The 26,319-nt window shown below is 36.5% G+C and overlaps 1 protein-coding gene across 3 annotated transcripts in view; it reads right to left on the bottom strand.

The window, feature by feature from the left end:
- The window catches only part of CTNNA3 (catenin alpha 3), a 1,789,299-nt gene that overhangs the window by 1,686,266 nt on the left and 76,714 nt on the right, over window positions 1-26,319 (bottom strand). For all 3 annotated transcript variants that reach the window (XM_007167816.2, XM_007167818.2, XM_007167817.2), the window contains one exon: window positions 9,770-9,874. In XM_007167816.2, coding sequence (XP_007167878.2) covers window positions 9,770-9,874 — 105 coding nt within the window. The remainder of the gene's footprint in view (window positions 1-9,769; window positions 9,875-26,319) is intronic.

Below are 26,319 nucleotides of genomic sequence, written 5' to 3'. Positions count from 1 at the left end.
ACCAGATTTTCTTATCTTTATTTTAATTTAAGAAGTGGCTTCCTTTTTCTCAACTATTTGTTTCTCAAGGAACACTATAGCTTAACAACTTTCCCATGGGAGCAGTTTTCTAGCAGTAAAGGAATGCAGAAATTGAAGAATTCACTTTATTAGAGTCAACTATACTGAATCACCTTAAACTGTAAAACATTAGAGAGGCAGAATTAAGTTTATTTCTTCATCCTACTGTAAAAATAACATCTTTATACTTATTAAGCCTTGGACATATAAGTATTTAAAAGACATTTACTTTACTAACTTTCAAGGTTACTTGTTAAGATTATAGTCAAAACTCCAATATTTGATTATAATCTACAAGAACACTATATGTGTGAAGACTTGTCTTTGAGATTTTCTTGGAAGCTTCAAGATTAATTCTGACATAAATTCTATTGATAGAAAAAACAGCAAGGATGAAAAAAAGAAGCTTGGAGATAAAACCAAAGAAATATAAGTAAATGGCATCATGCTTATTCAAAATGACCTATAAAAATGACAGAAATCAACCACAAACAAATGAAACTTGAATTATTTTCTGAAAGAAACAAAGGAAATTATATTCTAGGAAGCTAAGAAGCCAAAGCAGGTCCTCTCCCTGCTACCTGGAAGTCGATCAGATCTCTCTGTAGAAATGAACCCTTTGGGCATCAAGTCATCTATTTTTTTTTCCCTTGGCTAAAAGAGAGGAGAAAGAAATTATGCTGAGAGTGCAGTATGGCAGAGAGGTTCTGCATAGGAGTCAGGGAGAAAAGAAGAACATGGTGCTGAGAGGAGTAAGGATTAACAGTTTCCATCCAGACACTTGGACAAGGAGAGGAAGGAGATTAGGGGAAAAGCCGAAAGGGGTTGTTCTCATAAGGAACTTTATGTGATTCTAGGTACATGCTTCATTGGGACCCATATGACAGAGTGAAGCACAGTTAGGAAGAGAGGTAATCTCCCCTCTTATGAAGGAGCCCAGTTCTGCTACCTTGAGGATTCGAAGCTTTAGAGGCATTGGGACCTTGGCATGTCCATTTCTAGTCTTAAAATGGGTATTATTGGCAGTTACCTTCCACACATCAACAAGATGCAACCAGGCAAAATGGAAAAACATGGTGGATAGACTGCTTTGGGGGCATTGGTGAGTCAAACCTCGGAGACTCCAAAAATTGGAGATGAAGAGAAGAGCAGCAGAGAAGCTTTGAAGGAAAATCTCTATTCTAGCTTAAGTAAGTGAGGGCAATTATAAGAACCCTGGCTTCCTGCTACTAACAGAACTTCTTTTGAACTTTCAGCCACTGAGGAGATAGGAGGCCAGGGAATCAGATGACATAAGGAAGACAAGCATCGGGCCTACACAGCCCATGCTCAAGGGAACTGGAAACTGTGAGGCCCCACAGAGGCTAAAGTATTATTCTGAGACTAGTTTGTGGTTTGGAAATTGGAAAGATCCATTAAAACCATGGTAACTAGGTAATCTTACTGTCCCTCAACAGCAGGAGTTTGTGGATCTAAACTTGAAAACTGCTCTGACAGAACTTTCCTCCATGTCTCTATTTCTTCCTGTGTGTCTTTCAGCTTTGCACATGATATAACTGTTTAACGGTAGGTAACTGCATAACTCTCCCCAAAGTCAGTTCCCCAAAGAGAGGATGGCAATTGGACCAATTCACCATCATCCCCCAGAGGCAGAGCTCTCATGACAGACTGCCTCACAGGCTTCTTGCCAACCTATAACTGTCAATAAGACAGTTGCTCATCCTGATAAAGTCAGCTGTGATCAGGGTGGAAAGGTGACTAGTCATTAGATGCAGAGTTAACAAAAAAGGAACCCTTAAAAAGGAGACAATGGAAAGATAATAGTTTTTAGGGCTGTTCACAAATATTCCCATTCTCCTGGGCACAGGGCAAGATCACACATCTAGCATCCCCACTGACCACATAACTTTCTCTGACAAAAGCAATGTGAGTGGAACTGACATATGTCATATCCAGGTGGACATTTTAGGAGCCCTTGCAAGATTCATAATGTTCTCTTTCCCTGTTGTAACCATAGTGGAAATAAATATTGAGATGGAATCTACATCAGCCTGGGTCCCTGAGTGCCTGTATTAAAGCAGAGACCCCCAGCCAACTCACATTAAAAATGTAGCTTGACAATCCCACTACTGGGCATATACCCTGAGAAAACCATAATTCAAAAAGAGACAAGTACCACAATGTTCATTGCAGCACTATTTACAATAGCCAGGACATGGAAGCAACCTAAGTGTCCATCGACAGATGAATGGATAAAGAAGATGTGGCACATATATACAATGGAATATTAGCCATAAAAAGAAATGAAACTGAATTATTTGTAGTGAGGTGGATGGACCTAGAGTCTGTCATACAGAGTGAAGTAAGTCAGAAAGAGAAAAACAAATACTGTATGCTAACACATATATATGGAATCTAAAAAACAAAAAAAAAATGGTTTTGACGAACCTAGGGGCAGGATAGGAATAAAGATGCAGACGTAGAGAATGGACTTGAGGACACGGGGAGGGGGAAGGGTAAGCTGGGACGAACTGAGAAAGTAGCATTGACATATATACACTACCAAATGTAAAATAGATAGCTAGTGGGAAGCAGCTGCATCGCACAGGGAGATCAGCTCGGTGCTTTGTGACCACGTAGAGGGGTTAGATAGGGAGTGTGCGAGAGAGAGATGCAAGAGGGAGGGGATATGGGGATATATATATGCATATAGCTGATTTAATTTGTTATACAGCAGAAACTAACATACCATTGTAAAGCAATTATACTCCAATAAAGATGCTAAAAAATAAAATAAAATAAAGGGGAGGCATCCCTTAAGAAATGGGGGGAAAAAATGTAGCTTGAGCAGGAAACGAACTTTTGTTAAGCCTCAGAGATTTGGGAGTTGTCTTATCACAGCATAGCCTAGCTTATGCTGACTGATAAAAAGTTGAGCAGATATTCTTCAACTTGACCCAATGAGTATTATAGAGTATATAAAAACCATCCCTAAGGGACTCCCAGAAATAGATGTGAAACACTATCAAAGTGGAAACCTTGAAAAGGCTAGGAGGTCCTATAAGAGTTAGAGGTGGGAGCCAGAGGAATAATGTTTATTACTATTCATCTAACTCTATATTCAACACTTGAAAACATGGGATATATTTACATCAGAAAATATATTTGAACCTTTGCCCCAAAAAAGATCTTCTATCTCATAGGGGATAACATTATAAGGAGCTTGTTATTGTTCTTATCTTAAAGTATTTTAAATTAATTCTTCTAGCTCACATTCGACATGAATCTGACACATAGCAAATTTTATTTTGTGACAAATAAGATTATAGACAGTTCCATTATGTAATGACTGTAGCATGATTTAGCAGTTTGTAACTCCTTCAGAGAGCATACAACATAGAGATGTAAATTCTTTTCATCGCAATTCTGCATAAATAGACTTTCTGCACTGCATTGCCAAACTTGGATCTTGAAAGTGATAAAGTACAGATGCCTACAGTTGCAATCATAAAAATGTAATTGCTGAGAAAAAAATTATTTCTGATCCATTGGAGGTATTTATTACAGAAGGATACAACTGTGTAAGTTATCACACACAGAAAATGAAAGTGAATGACTGAAATATATCCCAGGTTGAACATCCCTTCAAAATGACCTAGTGATTTACCTGTCTCCAAGAGAAAAAAAAAATAGATTAAAGATAAATCAAGTTTGGTGGGGAAGACTCTGGTAACTATAAAAAGAGCAGAATAAAGATTTATGAATAAATGAATTTAGAAGTCAGAGTGACATAATAGTATCTATGACCAATTACTCCAAAAATTAAAACATAATTTTCACTTTGAGTTATATACAGAGATGGTAAGTAATTTCTGTGGAACCTTGAAAGCAAAGAATATAACATGAAGATAAATAATGATGAAAGGTGAAAATTTTTTAATGGGGTTACTAAACTGATAATATTATCTGGTGGCATTATGAACTAAAAATCATTAACTCCTTTTGGAATGTTTTCCACTATAATCGAAGACTATATTACATGCTTAAAATAAACCATGTAATTATTTCAAATTAAACACTCTCTGAAAAAAAGGAATATGATATTTAGTATGATGCTATTCTAGGGAAAAAACCTTTAATATAATTTAATGGAATTTTTTACTTGTATTAATAGGTAATACATGATCAAAGTGACAGATACAAGAAGGTTATGCATCAAATCCAAAAATGTTAGTTATTTTAAGTTAATAACTTTGAAATGTACTGTTTTTTATAAGCAGAAACCCATTTTAATGAAAATCAAGAGTGTATGCAAATAATTTTGTGGTACAAAAATTGTCCTTTATGAGATAGTTCCTGAACATAGTAAATATTCTATAAATTATTAACATTTTTAATTTCATTTTACTTGAGTATTACTAAGATCTAGAAACTTTTCTTCTGAGATAGTGGTGAAGTAGTATATCAAACTTCCTTGAAGATAAAATTAGCAATTCCACTTTCATGTAACTGAGAACTATCTGGCATACAATAAGTACTAATTTCCCTTCCCCTGACTCATTTACTTGCAGATCATGAAAAGTCTGAATCCAGGCATCACATTAAAAGCCCTCTAAAATTAGCATAATCACACTTTTCAAAAGAGTTAAATTTCTTCCAATCAAGGTTATTTTCACCCTTCAGGTAATTTTCACCCTTCTAATTTTCTAGGTGGATTCAATAAATGTTTATAGATTAAATAGTTTTTAAACATGCCAGAAAAATACACATATATTGTGAACAGCATACTCTTTAATGTGAATTTACTGAGAAAACTCTCTATTGACTGCTATATCAAGGTACTTGAAAAAAGCAAAACATCTATTGATTTCATCTAGAATATAAAAATAGTTTCTCCATAATGACACTTTCTCTGTTCCTAAGAAATATGTCAGCAGCCTTTGTGATTAACAAGTCTTAAGTCGAGCTCTAATGTTCCATAGTTATATAGTACAAATAGGGTTATGCAGTGGCATTAATGTACTTGCCTTTACCAGCCATCTCCAAAATGAAGGTCATTTCCCCACCCCACCCCCAGTAATTGCACTGGAACAAAATCTGAAATAAATTGTGAGAACTCGTTTAATACCTTCTCCAAATTCTTCCAAAAAATTGCAGAGGAAGGAAAACTCCCAAACTCATTCTATGAGGCCACCATCAACCTGATACCAAAACCAGATAAAGATACTACAAAAAAAGAAAATTACAGACCAATATCACTGACGAATATAGACGCAAAACTCCTCAACAAAATACTAGCATACAGAATCCAACAACACATTAAAAGGATCATACACCATAATCAAATGGGATTTATCCCAGAGATGCAAGGATTCTTCAATATATGCAAATCAATCAATGTGATACACCATATTAACAAATTGAAGAATAAAAACCATATGATCATCTCAATAGATGCAGAAAAAGCTTTTGACAAAATTCAACACTCATTTATGACAAAAACTCTCCAGAAAGTGGGCATAGAGGGAACCTACTTCAACATAATAAAGACCGTATACGACAAACCCACAGTAAACATCATTCTCAATGGTGAAAAACTGAAAGCATTTCCTCTAAGATCAGGAACAAGACAAGGATGTCCACTCTCACCACTGTTATTCAACATAGTTTTGGAAGTCCTAGCCATGGCAGTCAGAGAAGAAAAAGAAATAAAAGGAATCCAAATTGGAGAAGAAGAAATAAAACTGTCACTGTTTGCAGATGACATGATACTATACATAGAGAATCCTAAAGATGCCACCAGAAAACTACTAGAGCTAATCAATGAATTTGGTAAAGTTGCAGGACACAAAATTAATGCACAGAAATCTCTTGCATTCCTATACACTAATGATGAAAAATCTGAAAGAGAAATTAAGGAAACACTGCCATTTACCATTGTAACAAAAAGAATAAAATACCTAGGAATAAACCTACCTAGGGAGACAAAAGACCTGTATGCAGAAAACTCTAAGACACTGATGAAAGAAATTAAAGATGATACCAACAGATGGAGAGATATACCATGTTCTTGGATTGGAAGAATCAATATTGTGAAAATGACTATATACCCAAAGCAATCTACAGATTCAATGCAATCCCTATCAAATTACCAATGGCATTTTTTACAGAACTAGAACAAAAAATCTTAAAATTTTTATGGAGACACAAAAGACTCCAAATAGCCAAAGCAGTCTTGAGGGAAAAAAACATCGCTGGAGGAATCAGACTCCCTGACTTCAGACTATACTACAAAGCTACAGTAATCAAGACAATATGGTACTGGCACAAAAACAGAAATATAGATCAATGGAACAGGATAGAAAGCCCAGAGATAAACCCACGCACCTATGGTCAACTAATCTATGACAAAGGAGGCAAGGATATACAATGGAGAAAAGACAGTCTCTTCAATAAGTGGTGCTGGGAAAACTGGACAGCTACATGTAAAAGAATGAAATTAGAACACTCCCTAACACCATACACAAAAATAAACTCAAAATGGATTCGAGACCTAAATGTAAGACTGGATGCTATAAAACTCTTAGAGGAAAACGTAGGCAGAACACTCTGACATAAATCACAGCAAATTCTTTTTTGATCCACCTCCTAGAATAATAGAAATAAAAACAAAAATAAACAAATGGGACCTAAGGAAACTTCAAAGCTTTTGCACAGCAAAGGAAACCATAAACAAGACGAAAAGACAACCCTCAGAATGGGAGAAAATATTTGCAAATGAAGCAACTGACAAAGGATTAATCTCCAAAATATATAAACAGCTCACGCAGCTCAATATTAAAAAAACAAACAACCCAATCCAAAAATGGGCAGAAGACCTAAATAGACATTTCTCCAAAGAAGACATACAGATGGCCAAGAAGCACATGAAAAGCTGCTCAACATCACTAATTATTAGAGAAATGCAAATCAAAACTACAATGAGGTATCACCTCACACCAGTTAGAATGGGCATCATCAGGAAATCTACAAACAACAAATGCTGGAGACGGTGTGGAGAAAAGGGAACCCTCTTGCACTGTTGGTGAGAATGTAAATTGATACAGCCACTATGGAGAGCGGTATGGAGGTTCCTTAAAGAACTAAAAATAGAATTACCATATGACCCAGCAATCCCACTACTGGGCATATACCCTGAGAAAACCATAATTCAAAAAGAGTCATGTACCACAATGTTCACTGAAGCACTATTTACAATAGCCAGGACATGGAAGCAACCTAAATGCCCATCGACAGACGAATGGATAAAGAAGTTGTGGTACATATATACAATGGAATATTACTCAGCCATAAAAAGGAACGAAATTGGGTCATTTGTAGAGACGTGGGTGCATCTAGAGACTGTCATACAGAGTGAAGTAAGTCAAAAAGAGAAAAACAAATACCGTATATTAACGCATATATGTGGAACCTAGAAAAAGGTACAGATGAACCGGTTTGCAGAGCAGAAATTGAGACACGGAAGTAGAGAAAAAACGCATGGACACCAAGGGGGGATAGCAGCAAGGGGTGGGGGGTTGTGGTGTGATGAATTGGGAGATTGGGATTGACATGTATACACTGATGTGTATAAAATGGATGAGTAATAAGAAAAAAATTTTTAATTAAAAAAACAAACAAACAAAAAAGCCTTCTCCAAAAAACTTGGTAATATATATGAAAAAGCATAAGAATTCTCTTATCTTGGCCACTTACTTTTACATTTAGTAACTAATTCTAAGGAAACAATTTGAACGGATGACAAAAATTTATGTACAAAGATGTTCAGAAGAGCATTATTTATAATGGTAAAAAACAGAAACAACCTAAATGTCCAAAAACGAGAGGCTACTTTAAAAAACTATGGTGCAGGGCTTCCCTGGTGGCTCAGTGGTTAAGAATCCACCTGCCAATGCAGGGGTCATGGGTTCAAGCCCTGGTCTAGGAAGATCCCACATGCCGCGGAGCAACTAAGCCCGTGCGCCACAACTACTGAGCCTGCGCTCTAGAGCCTGCGAGCCACAACTGCTGAGCCCACATGCCACAACTACTGAAGTCTGCATGCCTAGAGCCCGTGCTCCACAACAAGAGAAGCCACCACAATGAGAAGCCACCGCAATGAGAAGCCCCCGCTCGCCGCAACTAGAGAAAGCTCCGCGTGCAGCAACGGAGACCCAATGCAGCCAGAAACAATAAATAAATAAAATAAAATAATAAAATAAATAAATTTTTAAAAAAAACTATGGTGCAGCCATATAAAGGATAATTAAACAGCAGTTTTGTTAAATCATGCTTACAAAGAATGAGGAAATTATTAAAATATCATTTTAAATAGAAGAGTGAGATAAAAGCTATATATACAGTACCATCTCCACCTTGTATATATATATGCTTTATATATTTAAGACATATCTACATTCTTTAATATTATAAAGTACTAAGAAGATAACAAAAATCACCCATAATTTTACTGTACTGGAAGTACATGCATCACAATATTAATGTTTACCTCTTACTGTTAAAATTGTATTTTTTTTATTTTCTGGTTTTTCGTTGGGTTTTTGTTTTGTTTTGTTTTGTTCTGCTTTTCCAATTTTTTTAGTGAACTCTATTAGAAAAACAATGAACATGTTTGTTTGTTTCTTTTTAACATGAGACCATTCTGTGGGTGGCTAAGATAGGGACTTCAATGGAGTCTCAGAATCATCTAGTATCAATTTCATACGAGATATTAGTGCCTTTTAGATGCCAAAGTTCATGACTAAGCTATCATCAGTGAGGCACTTGTTTTGAATTGTCTTTCCAGTAGGAGATATCGACTGTGCTAAGTAAAAATGTGTACAAAGCCTATTCTCAGAGCTACTCCCCTCCCCACCATCCACCTCACAAAGAAGACAAGCAGATTTTTTAATTATTAGAGGTAAGATCACTGTTGATTCTCACTTAAGAAACCCTTGAGTACTTCAAGGCCTTAGAAAAAGGGACAATTTGTCTTAGGACATATGATGTAAGGTAGGCCTAAAGGGGGGTTTCCTCGCAAATTTTGGGTTAAAAACAAGAAATTTAAATCTATACTATAGTATAAGTTTCTTCAAGCTCTGCTTTAAGAAAAGCCTATGAATAAAATCTGGGCTTACATAATAAATAAGTTGGAGAATCATTATGCATATTATCAAGGAATTATTTACTTTATGAAAGACTTTATCACAGAATGCCTTACATATCTGCTTTTCTCATACATTTTGGTATTTCAAAAATAATTTCCTATTTGACAAATGAGCCACCACGTGCTTTGGGGCAAGTCACTGAAATTCTCTTGGCTGTTTCTTCATCTATGTAACAAGGATGGTTTTAACCATGCTGCCTGCCTCACTCAGTTTTCATGACTATCAAACAAGATAATTTACATAAAGGTACTTTGAAAATTGCATACGCATATTATTACTTCTGTTGCTTTTAAAAGAGAATCTGGGGAGGAACTTTCAGAATTTTATCATTATTATTACTAAATACATACTTTTGTACACTTTAAAAACATTTTGAAGGACAATCTGAGATAACATATTCATTCTACAAAAATCAAATATTTCCTTGGTTCATTATCTATTTTTCCTATGTTTTTTAGTTCTTTTGCAGTTACTACACGTTGTAATTTCCATGGTATTAATACCTGGATTATGAGAGGCTCCAGCAGCTTCTCTACAGTGAATGTCTGGACCTGCAGATCCTGAGGATTGACATTCAGTGTGATTGATGTTTCAGCTGACATGACTGCCTGTGCACAAAAACAAAAAGACACTTATTAATAAAGAAAAATACTTTCTAAAGGAAAGCACTAATGAAAATCATAGTGTACGTGAGATTAGTATTCAAGCACCTCCTCCTGCTATCAGTTGTAGCCCTCAGAGGACCAGGGTGCCAAGTCCACCAACAGAGAAACAAGATATTCCCCAACTGTTCTCTGAGGTCATGCTTCTGGGCTTAGGTCCTCTGACAAATTAATCTACGCTAGTATGTTCATGACTGAAATAATAACCAGCCAAGGTGACTTTGCATTTGATCAGGAGTCTTAAGTGAAAAAGAATGGCTGAGTTGGTGAGACATATCTTACAGCAAGCAAGTGCTTTGACTTCCATGAAATCATAGCACTGAGACAGCCGGAGCCCATATTTTGCCTATTGTTAATGACAACTCAGATGAGGAATTAGGTAGGAATTTGGAAGACAGGTGCTACGTCTCTATTTGTCTGGGGAATTGTTTGAGGGTTTTGATTTGGAGAAGAAAGTTCGGGGCAATTTACTTTCCTGTACAGAAAAAAAACTAATATAAATTGGCATAATTATCATCAAATAACAAATCTGAGAAGGCATTGATATTTGGTCAAGACAAAATAAGAAAAAAATTGCAAGCCATTCTTTAAGACATGAACATTAATCTTAAAAGTCGATGCAGTGAGATTTTTGCATAAGAATACATATATATATATCAAATGACCATATGTGGAATTTCATAACATATTCAAAGTAACACATCCGCCGTGAAGAGTATTACCCAAATCACTAAGCCACAATTTGTATTAACTTGTTCACAGTCAATAATCACCCAGCAAGTATTTACTGAAGGTTCACAGAGATAAACAGTAAGAAACACATCTATCCTATATATAACTTAGCCTATTAAAAATAAACTTAGCGTCTACAGGAATGTGTGTTACTATCAATGCACAAATCTTTCCATTTAACTGTTACCTATATTCTTTCAAAGTTTCCTATATTTGCAGGCTTAGAGAACATAAGAATCTGCCCCTAGAAAATATCTTGATATTCCCTATGATACTCATGGAAACTAAAACAAAAAAAGAATTATAATGTATTACTTTTACTTTAGTTTCTCTATTTATTATTTTAGATATAAGGGCAGATAATTGTTTTGTTTTTAGTTGACTGGTTGATTCTATGAATGGACTATGGATGGATAGATGAATGAGTGAAAGAATGAACGAATAAATGAGGACACATTTTCATGGTGTCTCTTTTATCCAGAATGAGTCCTTTTAAGACTCCTCTCACTCTCAGTGATTCTAGGAAAGAAGATTGTTCTTTTTCCTATACCTATGCTTCCAACCCCTAAGGGAAATCAGAATCTCAGTGTAGGGCCCATGTTCCCTCCCAACTTCTTCCCCTGAGAGTCTACCCCCATTCTCCTCCTACCCTTTCTCAACTCCCACTGGTCTAGTTCCATAAAATCAGCATCTCTTTGCTCTTCAACCTCTCCCATTCACTGGACCCTTCCCCTGGATCCATAAATGTGTTACTGTATATAACCGAAGATAATCATGATGTCTTTGTGTACATGTAAGTGAAAAGGTCAGTGCTTCACCAAGGCCTTTCCACACCATATATCTGATATATGTGCAGAGAGAGATGGACAAACAAAACCACCCTATAACAAAAAATCTTCCTTATTGGCTCTTATCTTGATGTAATCTAATTCTTAGATTAGTAATAACAATTTTTTTAAATAGAGGCAAATACTATAGAACCTAGAAGTCTTACTGCTCTCCAAATATTGGGCTGGCCAAAAGGTTCGTTTGGTTTTTTCCATAAGATGGCTCTAGTAGCACTTAGTTGTCTTTAACTTCATTCAAAACAATTTTGTTAGATTGTATGTGACAGCTGTCATATCAGCATGCATTTAAAAAAAGACATCAAAATTGGTGAATTTTTGTGTAGCCATTTTAATATTGAAGATGGAAGAAAAAAGGCAACATTTTCAGCATACTATGCTTTATTATTTCAAGAAAGGTAAAAAAACAACCGAAATGCAAAAAAAAAAGATTTGTGCAGCGTATGGAGAAGGTGCTGTGAATGATCAAACATGTCAAAAGTGGTTTGCGAGGTTTCATGCTGGAGATTTCTTGCTGTACGATGCTCCATGGCCGGGCAGACCAGTTGAAGTTGACAGCGATGAAATAGGGACATTAACTGAGAACAATCAATGTTATACCATGTCGGAGAGAGCCGACATACTCAAAATATCCAAATCAAGTGTTGAAAATCATTTGCACCAGCTTGGTTATGTTCATTGCTTTGATGTTTGGGTTCCACATAAGTTAAGCAAAAAAAACCTTCTTGACCATTTTTCCTCATGCAATTCTCTACTTAAACGTAATGAAAATGTTCCATTTTTGAAACAAATCATGACCAGTAATGAAAAAGTGGATACTGTACAATAATGTGGAATGGAAGAGATCGTGGGGCAAGCGAAATGAACCACCACCAACCACACCAAAGGCCGGTCTTCATCCAAAGAAGGTGATGTTGTGTATGTGGTGGGATTGGAAGGGAGTCTTCTATTATGAGCTCCTTCTGGAAAACCAAAAAATTAATTCCAACAAGTACTGCTCCCAAGTAGACCAACAGAAAACAGCACTTGACGAAAAGCGTCCAGAATTAGTCAACAGAAATCTCATAATCTTCCATCAGGATAACGCAAGACTGCATGTTTCTTTGACGACAAGGGAAAAACTGTTACAGCTTGGCTGGGAAGTTCTGATTCATCTGCCGTATTCAGCAGACATTGCACCTTCAGATTTCCATTTATTTCGGTCTTTACAAAATTCTCTTAATGGAAAAAATTTCAATTCCCTGGAAGACTATAAAAGGCACCTGGAACAGTTCTTTGCTCAAAAAGATTAAAAGTTTTGGGAAGACGGAATTATGAAGTTGCCTAAAAAATGGCATAAGGTAGTGGAACAAAAGGGTGAATACGTTGTTCAATAAAGTTCTTGGTGAAAATGAAAAACGTGTTTTTATTTTTACTTAAAAACCAAAGGCACTTTTTGGCCAACCCAATATATGCCACATGGTTACACTCCATGATTCTCTTACTGCAAAAATGGATATGTGAAGTATGCTTGAGAATAATAGGAATCTGCCAAAGACTGTCCCCAGTGACTTACCATAGAAATTTGTACATAGTCAAAATACTGAATTTCAAATATGCTTATAATCAAATATACTCATAATATTTATAATTCTTTCATGTGTCTTCAGCAAAGTTTGATATTAAAAACAAAGATAATTATGCTGAAAGTTCCAAAGGAACAATTATGACAAATCTAATAATTTAAAGCATTTAAATACAACTATATACTCCAAAATTGACTATACTATGAAAAACACTAATACATACTAATCACTTTGTGTATAGTATCAAAACATTTTCTAGTCAACTCAGGAAATTGATTTGGAGATCAAGGTAATAATAGGCAGAAAACTGTAGAATTTTGCAAATGAAGTCAAAGCAAGGTCAAAGTCCCACAAATTGTTAGACCTCTTGTAGCAATAACACAATGTGAATCCAAAACAAAAATTCTACTAGGGTGTGGATATTATACCCCAAGGCGTTTGCATTTTATAATCCACAAAATTTTAAGAGTTAGAAAGTACCTCCCAAACAAATCAAGGACACCTCCTACAGCGTCCTTCATTTCAACAATGTACTGGGCTTGGATGAATAGAAATGAGATGCTCACTATACCATTAGATACCAGTGATTACTTTTATAAAGTTCTTCTAATGTTGAGTTGAAATCTGCCACTTTTCAACTTCTATCCAATAGAGACAATTTCATAAGGTAGGAAAGGTACAGGTTTGGAGACAGGCAGACTAGATTAAAATCCCAGTTTTCAGAATCAAAGGGAGGAAAACAAATCTCTTGACAGCAGTAATAGATGTCTCCAGGGATAGTCCTTAAGGCAGAACAAAGTACCCATGTGGATCCTTCCCGTCTCCCCAAGTTGTCTTTGTCCATAATGCCTGAATTTTCTTTATTCCACTTTATTCCTTGCTTTAAATTGAGCTTATAGCAATTTTAAATTCATTTAGTTAACAAGCATTTCATTTTTAAATGCAGTTAACTCTGAGAGGTCATGGGGGACACACATTCAATCATGCTTTGGAAGAGTACATGAGACCAAGGTGATGTGTCCTCCCAGAGCCCATATGTACCCTTTCTGACACACTCAGGGTATCCAGTACCCCCAACTCTCTGCTCAATCAGCCCAAGCCTACTTCCAGTGCCTATGCCAGCCTCTTCCTGCAATCCATCCTTCCAAGAGTGAATTACAACATGCCCATCCTTATACCTGAGAGGTAGCCAAGAGGCAGCTGTTTGCTGATAAGTATGCATGGAACTTGGACATGCAAGCTGGGCTGTCCACCTGCATGTACCCAAGGCCTCTCAAGTGCAAGACAGAGCCACAGGTGGAAAGAAAAGGAAGCTGACCATCAAGGTCAGGGGTGAGCTCCCCATCCACCACCTCATTCTAACAAGAAATTTCAAAGAGTACAAGAATTCTAAATACAGATCTATACCTTCCAGGTCATTTTGAAGGTATATTTCTCAAGGTAGAAAGATAGCAGGATAGAACCTACTTTAGCAGCTTGTTAGCTTGACTTGTAGCTTTTACATATGTAAGTATGGTATGCAGGCCTCCATCTTATACTTTCAATCTGCTCACTACAAATGTTAAGGATCGGCCTGCCCAAACTTTCTAGAACTCCATATCACCAAGTTCTTTCTTTTTGGTCAGATTTGCTCTTTCATTGTTTCCTCAATCTTCTAAGACATGCAGTTGACACAGAGGTAGGGTAAAAAGTCATCAGTTCTTCCACTTTTAGGAGAAGACTTCCGAGCTTCTATAACAAAATTACTTCTCTTTTCCTCTCTTTTTTCCCCTCATTCAAATGCTCTCTGTTATTATTTTTTCCTTAAGTTTATAGGTTTCCATGCAAGAGTATATGTATATTTCTTTACTGTTTTTATTAAAATTATTTTTGTGATCATTCAACATTACATTCATGAGAAAATAAATAAGTACATAAACAATTTAAATAAAAAACACAACAAAATTCATATTGATGACCTGGGTGGTGGCAGCAGAAGTGGACAGAAGTGGTCAGATTATAGATGTATTGTGAGCCAATAGGAATTCATGACATATTGAACACAGGATAAAAAGAACGCAAGATATCTTTAAGTTTTTTGTCTGAAGCAACTGGAAGGATGGAGTTGCCATTAACTGAGGTAGAGATTGCTGCAGAGGAGGAACAGGAAGATGAAGAGCCCAGTTTGGGACATGATAAATTTGAGATGCATGTTAGACATCCATGCGAAGATGTTAAGTAGGCAGTTGGATATATGAGAGCAGAGTTTGGGAGAGAAGTCTGGGATGAAAATACAAATTTCAGAGTTGTCAACATAAAGGTGGATGGAATTGGACAACCAAGGAGGAAGCAGACAGGAGGAGACAGGTCAGAGTCAAAGGACTATTGTGAGTGAACGGAAATATAGGCAGTGGTACTCAGAGGTTTATAGAATTAAGATTTGTCTTTGAGGGACTTCCCTGGTGGTCCAGTGGCTAAGACTCTGCACTCCCAATGCAGCAATCCCTGGTCAGGGAACTAGATCCTACATGCCGCAATAAGAGTTCGCATGACACAATAAGAGTTCACATGCCACAACTAAAGATCCCATGTGCCACAACTAAAGATCCCGTGTGCCGCAACTAAGACCCAGCATAGCCAAATTAATTAATTAATTTTTTTAAAAAAAATTTGCCTTTGATTGAACTAGTAAAATATGGCTTTTCTGGCAGACCAATTAGAAAAAGGATAAACATAGCCCAGTAGGTATTAGCAGGAAGGCCCCCAGTTTGTCCAGCAGAGGGAGGGCTAGATTTCAGCTCCACTCAGCCCCTCAGCAGGGCAATATGCAGTAGCCAGTGTGAGACACACTGCTGCTCCCCTACTCCCACTGTCTGCTAAAGGATTCCTAAATTCTCCTACATTTCATCACCATTGGATCTCAGTAATTAAGAGCACTGGCTTTGAAGTTGGACTGCCTGGGTGAGAATCTAGGCTCTGTTCCTTGCTCACTGGTGACTTTAGACAAGCTAGTAAAACTCCCTAAACATCAATTTTATCATCTGTAAAATGAGAATAATAAGAGTACCCTCTTCAAAAGGATCTTGAAGATTAAAATTAAAAATCCATATAGGGCTTCCCTGGTGGCGCAGTGGTTGAGAAGCTGCCTGCCAATGCAGGGGACACGGGTTCGAGCCCTGGTCTGGGAAGATCCCACATGCCGCGGAGCAGCCAGGCCCGTGAGCCACAACTACTGAGCCTGCGCGTCTGGAGCCTGTGCTCCGCAGCAAGAGAGGCCGCGATGGTGGGAGGCCCGCGCACCGCGATGAAGAGTGGCCCCCGCTTGCCGCCAACTGGAGAAGGCCCTCGCACAGAAACGAAGACCCAACACAGCCAAAAAATAAATAATAAATAAGTAATAAATAAATTAAAGAAATCACTATTAAAAAAAAAAAACTGGAAACTTTAAAAAAAAAAAAATCCATATAAAAGTCATAACTTAGCCCATGCTTCAGACACCTACTAAGGGCTGAACAAATATTAGTTGATATTATTATCCCCTTTTCAACAGGAAAGCAGAATCTACTTGTCTACATTTAGGTTAAACATATCGCTTTCATATATAGAGCTTGTAATTATTATTCAAGAATGCAAGAATGCTTTCACTCTTAGTTCCCATAACTAAAGGGCTTAAAACAAAGCTTCCCTCTGGTGACTCATTTCATTGGATCTCTTGACTTCAAAATCTAAGGCATATTTCCTACATGTGCATTAATTAGAAATGCAACATGCCTAAATACTCTTTAAAAAAAATTCCTAATGCATAACGGCCTCATAAAGGATCTTGAGCCCTTTGAAAACAATTCCAGAGTGATACATAAAAGGTATGCACTAAAGTTAGGGCTACAATTGTTAAATGCACTACATGTCCAGATCCCCAAGACTCTGAACTTTTTATTTCCTTAACTTCCAAGAATTCTGGGTTTCAACATGATTAAAAAAGTTACATTTCATAATAAAAAGTAAATATCTTTAGCATGTTAAATTCAAACTTTCAAAAGCTTCTTGGAAGCATTTGAAGTTCTTTTTAATAACTTTTGGATAGTCATCTTACTGATGTTTTTTGAAAAATAATCAAATTGAGCTGCTCCCCCCAAAATTATGAGTTTTATAGATTCTTTATGAGAAGACTCAAATTAAATTAAACGTTTGCTTCCTCTGTTCATAGTAACCAAAATAAAACTTGTTTCCCCACACACAACCTAAATGACAGCTGCAAAAAATGACAGAAAACAAACAAAAAATCCAAAAGACTGACTTTAATATGAAATAAAACAAAGGAAAACATCAGATTCTACTTATATTTAGGTCTTATATCCTTCTTGTCGTGAATGGCTGGTCAAGTCTAACGGCCCTCCAAAATAAAGCAAAAGGTTGTAATTCAATTTCTGATTTAACTGAAAAGTAACATTGTATATAAGAATTTTATAAGATGACCTTATTACTCCTCTTCTGATAACACACCTTTTATGTTATTTCATGAAATGCCAGTTCACACTAAAAGCTCACCCTGCCTTTCACAATGGCACACATTTTCAAAATTGCAGGTATGAAGAAAGGACAAAAAAGCCCCATGGTTATTCTGTGTAGCAATGCCTTTCAATTTAAGGACATTTTGTGCCATATAAAATTACACCAGAACTGAGATCCTATCTCATATAAGCCCAGCATAAATGTTACCTACCTGTTATGTAAAAAGCCAAAGAACTAAATTAGTCCAATCGAAGTCTAAGAAGAAGATAATCTAGTGTGTGAAACCTCAGAGAAGCTTTCATTGAATCACCCAGAACAAGAATAACCTTCAGCTATAAGCATCAAGTTTAAGCAACCAGGGCAGAAGTAACATGCCCTTCATATACACCTTGAAAGTGACAGTAGCTTTTGTTGCTGCAAGTCCAGTGGGCCTATGGGTCAGTTCCACTCCATAATATTATAAGACAGCTCAAATATATGTGAATTCTCCTAAGGTCTGGTATTTTTGAAAAGCAGAGAACAAAAAAGAAAATAGTGAAAGAAGTAGAATTCTTGTCAACCTCAATTTGAAGCAAAAAAATTCCCATTTCTTCTTTGTTCTCTGATTACCTAGAAATAAATAATAGCCTGCTTATCATAATAGAGAAAACAAAACCAAAGTCTTTGAAAACACTACATTCATTTTTCTACAAATCTATTAATATACTGGGGGAAACCGATAGTATATAACTGTTTTGAGAACTTAGCTGCTTCTCTGACTCCTGGTTTTCCATTCTTCCATATTCTCTGAAGAGAGGTTTTAAATCCGCCAGAATCTTCAATCTAACCATCCAAGTTCACTATTTTACCACTAGTTTTTAAAATTTTCTCCAGGAACTCTAGCTATATACCTATTAACCCTATTTAACCATTTCTCATCCCACATGCTAAGTATTCTTTCTATAGTAAACAAAAGACTTTCTCCTCTGGCTTCAAAATACCACTTTCTACCCTTCTGCCATTCTTTCCCAGTATCTTTTACTAGCTCCTCCTTATCTACTAACTCCTGTTAACTAGGGCTCTTAACCCCAGGATCCATCCCTTACATGCTAGTCTCTGCTCCACATTATATTGTTCGTTCAGAACAATCTCATCCTAGAGTTTCAATTCAACTCACAGCCTCTGATTCAACAGTCCAGACCTCTCACCTGAGCTTCAGAGCCCCCAGGTCCACTGCCCACTGGGCCATCTCACAGGCACCTCAAAACTGAACTCCATGATCTCTTCCTCAAAACCTGTTACTGCCATCTTCAGTTCTGATCTAGATTAATGACATCACCACACAGTGGGCACCCACACCCAATCCACTAACTTGAATGTCATCCCAGAATATTTTCTTTCACTCTCCCTCTCTCTTCATATCAGATTAGTGGGAAAGTCACACCGCTTCTACTTCCTTAATTCTTCTTATATTGGCTATTTCCTCTCCATTCACATTGGTACCTCCTCAGTTCAACCCTGGTTAGACTTACTTAAACTTTGCAATGATACCCTAACTGGTCTCCCTTCTAGTTTTTCACAACCTCCAATTCACCCTCCAAACTATTCCCAGAGTGATGTCTCTAATATAAAATAAGATGTTACACCAACCCCCTGCTTAAAACCCTCAATGATTCTTCATCTGGACACAATAAAGTTCAGGCTCCACTGAATGACTCGAGGCAATTTGCCCTATCTCTCCAGCTTCTTCTTTGTCTTTGACACACCTCCTCCCTGTACTCCATTCATGCTAAAGAATTTGAAGTTCTCTAAATGGACCGTACTCTTTCATTCCCCTAAACTTTTACTCACTCTGTTCCCTCTGCCTGGAGTACTCCTCCCCAGTAGCCACTCAAAAAATACTTGCTCATCTTTTCAATCTCAACTCAAACAACCCTCTTTACATCTTAATAAACACACACACACACACACACACACACAAGCACATACACACTCATGGTAGAAGTAAGCAATGCTTTACTCTGTACACTATACAGAACTCTAAGAGAATCATCATCATCATCCTACCATCTCCTAGGATTTATTATAATATATGGTAGAATAAATGCATGTTTATGTCACTTCCTTCCATCAAAACTAATGGAATACAGAAAAACTCAAAATCAAAATTTCCTTCATCTTCAAGGAAACTTGGCATTACCCCAAATTACGAATAAAGAAATAAAATGAAATCTTGACTAAAATTTTTAAAAAGGAAAGTGAAAGTCTATACACACCTCAACAGGAAATAATGTTCTCTAAAAGTGTCACGACCCTGAAATTCCTGTCCAAGCGTCCTTTGATTAGAGAATTAAGATGTAGGGCATGGATAGGTACAGTAATCAAAGGGGATATCCCTATTTGAAAGACCCAGTTTGAGACTGTAGAATCACAAAAGTGAGAAGTCAGGATTAGCATGACGACATGCCATTTCTGTCTGTGACTAAGCCCAGGTAGCCAGGGGAACTGCTAGAGGTCAAGTAGAGTGAAGGAAAGAAGGGATGTTAAATCATCAGCTCACAGTGCTGATAGTCTGTGACTCAAAAGACTTTACCATGAAGCACACTGAGTTTTGGAGCACCAAACAATGAAAGGAAAATGTTCCTAGGAGCAAAAAAATAACAACTTTGGTAAGAAAGTAAAAATTGCCAACAACCTCAACTCACTCCCGCCCAAGCCTGATCCTCCCTACACTGTTCTTCAGTAAATGTCTGGTGGTAAACAAATATCAGTAATGGGAACACTACATAAAAAGTGCAAAAAAAAAAAAAAAAAAGAGAGAGAGAGAGAAAAAGAAGAAAGGAGAGGAACCAAAAAATGTACACGAATAAGGATTAATGAAGGAAACACAGGAGTTATACTACCTTTACATAAGAAAGCTGTGACTGCAAAAAGGCTTGCATTCTTGCTTATACTTTCTTTTTTTTTTAATACATCTTTATTGGAGTATAATTGCTTCACAATACTGTGTTAGTTTCTGTTGTACAACAAAGTGAATCAGCCATATGCATACATATATCCCTATATCCCCTCCCTCCCACCCTCCCTATCCCACCCCTCTAGGTCGTCGCAAAGCACCAAGCTGATCTCCCTGTGCTATGCTGCTGCTTCCCACTAGCTATCTATTTTACATTTGGTAGTGTATATATGTAGATGCTACTCTCACTTCACCCCATCTTCCCCCTCCCCCCGCCATGTCCTCAAGTCCATTCTCTATGTCTACCTCTTTATTCCTGCCCTGCCACTAGGTTCATCAGTACCATTTTTTTTTTTTTTTAGATTCCATATATATGCGTTAGCATACGGTATTTGTTTTTCTCTTTCTGACTTACTTCACTCTGTATGACAGACTCTAGGTCCATCAACCTCACTACAAATAACTCAATTTCATTTCTTTTTATGGCTGAGTAAAACAAGAAGAACAACAACCAGAAAAAAAAAAAAAAAACCTGAAGGATAAACCAAAAACAAATTAAAATTGTTGTCCTCAAGACGAGGGAAAGAACAGAGCAGAGGAGACAGAGATGAATGCTAGACTTCTCTGAATATACCTAGTTTTAGAGTTTTGATGTTGGAGCCACGTAAATGTTTTACATAAGTAAAAAGCAATTAACTCATAAATCAATCCTGAAAAATCAGAAGTAAACAAAAAAAAATAAACCTTAACTATATTTCACATTAGCTTCATAAACACTCAGAAATAATTTCAAGGAACTTCAAAACACAGTATTTTTTAAATAAGCTTTAAGGATATATTGTACAACACAGGGAATAAAAGCAATATTTTTATAACTATAAATGGAGTATAACCTTTAAAAACTGTGAATTACAAAAATTATGAACCACCTGAAACTTATATAATATTGTACACAACTATACTTCAATAAAAAAATAAATTTTAAAAAAGTTTTTCTAAAGTTAAAAAACAAACAAACAAACAAAAACAGTATTTTTATTCTAATCCTAGAGAGACATCATCCAGGACAAAAAGAATGTCAAAGTAATTTTAAACTACACTTAGTATTCTTATTATATACGTGTGATATATATATTCTTATTATATATGTATACATACATGTGTATAAACACACATTAGGCTAAAACAAATAAATAATTATATTCATGCTATTAGGAAATAAGATTTCCAGCATAAGAGAAAAAGGAGATACAGATGGCCAATAGGCACATGAAAGATGCTCAACATCACTAATCACCAGAGAAATGCAAATTAAAACTACAGTGAGATATCACCCAACACCTGTCAGAATGGCTACCATCAAAAAGAACATAAATAACAAATGTTGGCGAGGATGCAGAGAAAGGGAACTTTTGTACACTGTTGATGGGAATGTAAACTGGTGCAGCCACTGTGGGAAACAGTATGGAGTTTCCTCAAAAAACTAAAAATAAAACTACCGTATGATCCAGCAATTCTACTCCTGGGTATATATCCAAAGAAAATGAAAACACTAATCCGAAAGGATACATGTACCCCAAGTTCATAGCAGAATTATTTACAATTGCAAGGTATGGAAGCAACCTAGGTGTCCATCAACAGATGAATGGATAAAGAAGATGTGGTATATAAATACAAAGGAATACTATTCAGCCATAAAAAAAGAATGAAATTTTGCCATTTGCAACAACATGGATGGACTTAGAGGGTACTATGCTTAGTGAAATAAGTCAGACAGAGAAGGACAAATATTGTATGTTATCATTTACATGTGGAATCAAGAAATTAAAACAAATTAGTGACTATAACAAAAAAGAAAGAGACTCACAGATATAGAGAACAAACTAGTGGTTACCAGTGGGAACAGGGGAAGGGCAAGATAGGGGGTGGGAAATTAAGAGCTACAAACTACTGGGTATAAAATAAATGGGAAGATCAGGAACAAGACAAGGTTGCCCACTCTCACCACTATTATTCAACATAGTTTTGGAAGTTTTAGCCACAGCAATCAGAGAAGAAAAAGAAATAAAAGGAATCCAAATTGGAAAAGAAAGTAAAGCTGTCACTGTTTGCAGATGACATGATACTATACATAGAGAATCCTAAAGATGCCACCAGAAAACTCCTAGAGCTAATCAATGAATTTGGTAAAGTAGCAGGATACAAAATTAATGCACAGAAATCTCTTGCATTCCTATACACTAATGATGAAAAATCTGAAAGTGAAATTAAGAAAACACTCCCATTTACCACTGCAACAAAAAGAATAAAATATCTAGGAATAAACCTACCTAAGGAGGCAAAAGACCTGTATGCAAAAAATTATAAGACACTGATGAAAGAAATTAAAGATGATACAAATAGATGGAGAGATATACCATGTTCTTGGATTGGAAGAATCAACAATGTGATAATGACTCTACTACCCGAAGCAATCTACATATTCAATGCAATCCCTATCAAATTACCAATGGCATTTTTCACAGAACTAGAACAAAAAATTTCACAATTTGTATGGAAACACAAAAAACCCCGAATAGCCAAAGCAATCTTGAGAACGAACAACGGAGCTGGAGGAATCAGGCTCCCTGACTTCAGGCTATATTACAAAGCTACAGTAATCAAGACAGTATGGTACTAGCACAAAAACAGAAACATAGATCAATGGAACAGGATAGAAAGTCCAGAGATAAACCCATGCACATATGGTCACCTTATCTTTGATAAAGGAGGCAAGCATATACAGTGGAGAAAAGACAGCCTCTTCAATAAGTGGTGATGGGAAAACTGGACAGGTACATGTAAAAGTATGAAATTAGAACACTCCCTAACACCATACACAAAAATAAACTCAAAATGGATTAAAGATCTAAATGTAAGGCCAGCCACTATCAAACTCTTAGAGGAAAACATAGGCAGAACACTCTATGACATACATCACAGCAAGATTCTTTTTGACCCAGCTCCTAGAGAAATGGAAATAATAACAAAAATAAACAAATGGGACCTAATGAAACTTAAAAGCTTTTGCACAGCAAAGGAAACCATAAACAAGAACAAAAGACAACCCTCAGAATGGGAGAAAATATTTGCAAATGAAGCAACTGACAAAGGATTAATCTCCAAGATTTACAAGCAGCTCATGCAGCTCAATAACAAAAAACAAACAACCCAATCCAAAAATGCGCAGAAGACCTAAATAGACATTTCTCCAAAGAAGATATACAGATTGCCAACAGACACATGAAAGGATGCTCAACATCATTAATCATTAGAGAAATGCAAATCAAAACTACAATGAGATATCATCTCACACCGGTCAGAATGGCCATCATCAAAAAATCTAGAAACAATAAATGCTGGAGAGGGTGTGGAGAAAAGGGAACACTCCTGCACTGTTGGTGGGAATGTAAATTGATACAGCCACTATGGAGAACAGTATGGAGGTTCCTTAAAAAACTACAAATAGAACTACCATACGACCCAGCAATCCCACTACTGGGCATATACCCTGAGAAAACCATAATTCAAAAAAAGGCATGTACCAAAATGTTCATTGCAGCTCTATTTACAATAGCCAGGACATGAAAGCAACCTAAGCGTCCATCATTGGATGAATGGATAAAGAAGATGTGGCACATATATACAATGGAATATATACTTCGATATAAATAAATAAATAAATAAAGATACAAATATAAAATCAAAAATTTTAAATTAAACCCTATAATCTTATTTTGAATTGGAAATATCAGTATGATCTCATTACACATTTTTCCCTTCCTAAAAAAAAATCTATTTCCTAGCTCTGTTCACAAAAAAAAAAATTGGGCAACAATGGCAACCTGGTGCACAGATTATGTTCCCTAAATACTATTTTCCACTAAAAGGACCTAGGCTCCTCGGTGGAAAGGCTGATTGAAGATCTAGGGCAGGAAATGTACAAAATGAGCCTAGAACATCTTCTTGTGCTAGAAATCAAGGCTCACTTGGGTTTTGCCAAAACGCTTAGTAAACAATTTAAAGGGGTTCTCAATGGCCAAAAATGGGAAAATTTGAGCATCAAAGGAATAAAAAATTACCATACTCTGAAATATATCCCACATATAAAAATCAAAAAAACAAACAAACAAACAAACTCATTGGTCACCTTCCAAAGTTGCTAGAACACCATCCTCTTTTTCTGAGAATTGATAAACAATGGGAAATAATCAAGTATTTTCCTGATTTTCTGGTATGAACTATACTTTTGACTAATGAAATAATAAGGGAAGAGTTCTTTATAGCATGATCCCAACTGATACAACTAATAAAGAATTACAGGGCTTCCCTGGTGGCGCAATGGTTGAGAATCTGCCTGCCAACGCAAGGGACACGGGTTCGAGCCCTGGTCTGGGAAGATCCCACATGCCACGGAGCAACTGGGCCCGTGAGCCACAATTACTGAGCCTGCGCGTCTGGAGCCTGTGCTCCGCAACAAGAGAGGCCGCGATGGTGAGAGGCCCGCGCACCGCGATGAAGAGTGGTCCCCACTTGCCGCAACTAGAGAAAGCCCTCGCACAGAAACGAAGACCCAACACAGTCATAAATAAATAAATAAATAAATAAAAGAACATGAGTTTCTAAAAAAAAAAAGAATTACAGAATGATAAAGTCACCATTTACAACCCCTTAAAAAATAATAGGCTGCACAATAATTACCAATATGAAGGCGAAAATCATTAAGTGACTGATTAATAGGGAACTATGAGAATCAGGCTTACAGAGCATGAATGCAGTGATCAATTTTAACATTACCAAAAGTGAGATAACCCAGACTCGTGTATTAGACATAATATTAAATGGACAATTGATTTTCAACAAAGGTGTCAAGGTAACTCAATGGAAAAAAGATAGTCTTTTCAACAAATGGTGCTGAAATCATTGAACATCCACTCATAAAACAGGAACCTTGACCCTTTCCTCACACCATATACAAATATTTACTTGAAATGGATAATAGAGCTAAAGATAAGACCTAAAGCTATTAAATTTCTCAGTGAAAACATAGGAGAAAATTTTTTAACCTTGGGTTAGGCAAAGGTTTCTCAGATATATCCAAAGCATGATCCATAAAAGAAAAAAAAAATCAATAAACTGCTTCAACAAAATTTAACATTTCTGCTCTTTGAAAGACAACGTTAAGAAAATGAAATGGCAGGGACTTCCCTGGTGGTCCAGTGGTTAAGAATCAACCTTCCAATGCAGGGGATGCGGGTTCAATCCCTGGTTGGGGAACTAAGATCCCACATGCCGCGGGTCAACTGAGCCCGTGCGCCACAACTACAGAGGAGCCCATGCGCTGCAAGGAACAGCCCGCGCTCCGCAACAAAAGATCCCACATGCCACAACGAAGATCCCTCAACTAAGACCCCATGCAGCCAAATAAATATTAAAAAAAAAAAGAAAAGAAAATGAAATGGCAAACCACAGCTGAAGGATGGGATGAAGCATTTTTAAAACCCATATATGAAAAAGGACTTGTATCCAGAAAATATAAATAATACTTAAAAATCAAAATCTTTTTTAAAAAATTCAGTTTTTTAAATGCGCAAAATATTTGAAAAGACACTTCACCAAGAAGATGACATATAAACGCATGAAAAATGCACATCATAAGTCACTAGAGAAATGCAAATTAAGGTCACAATATATACTGCTACACACCTACTGTAATGGCTAAAATTAAAAAGACTGCCAATAGTAGAGCTAGCAAAGACGAGAAGCAACTGGATATCTCACACA

The sequence above is a fragment of the Balaenoptera acutorostrata genome, chromosome 16 (genome assembly GCF_949987535.1).
Source record: "Balaenoptera acutorostrata chromosome 16, mBalAcu1.1, whole genome shotgun sequence".
NCBI lineage: Eukaryota > Metazoa > Chordata > Mammalia > Artiodactyla > Balaenopteridae > Balaenoptera > Balaenoptera acutorostrata.
Note: the sequence above shows the minus strand (reverse complement) of the source record. Positions and strands in the feature narration are given on the sequence as shown.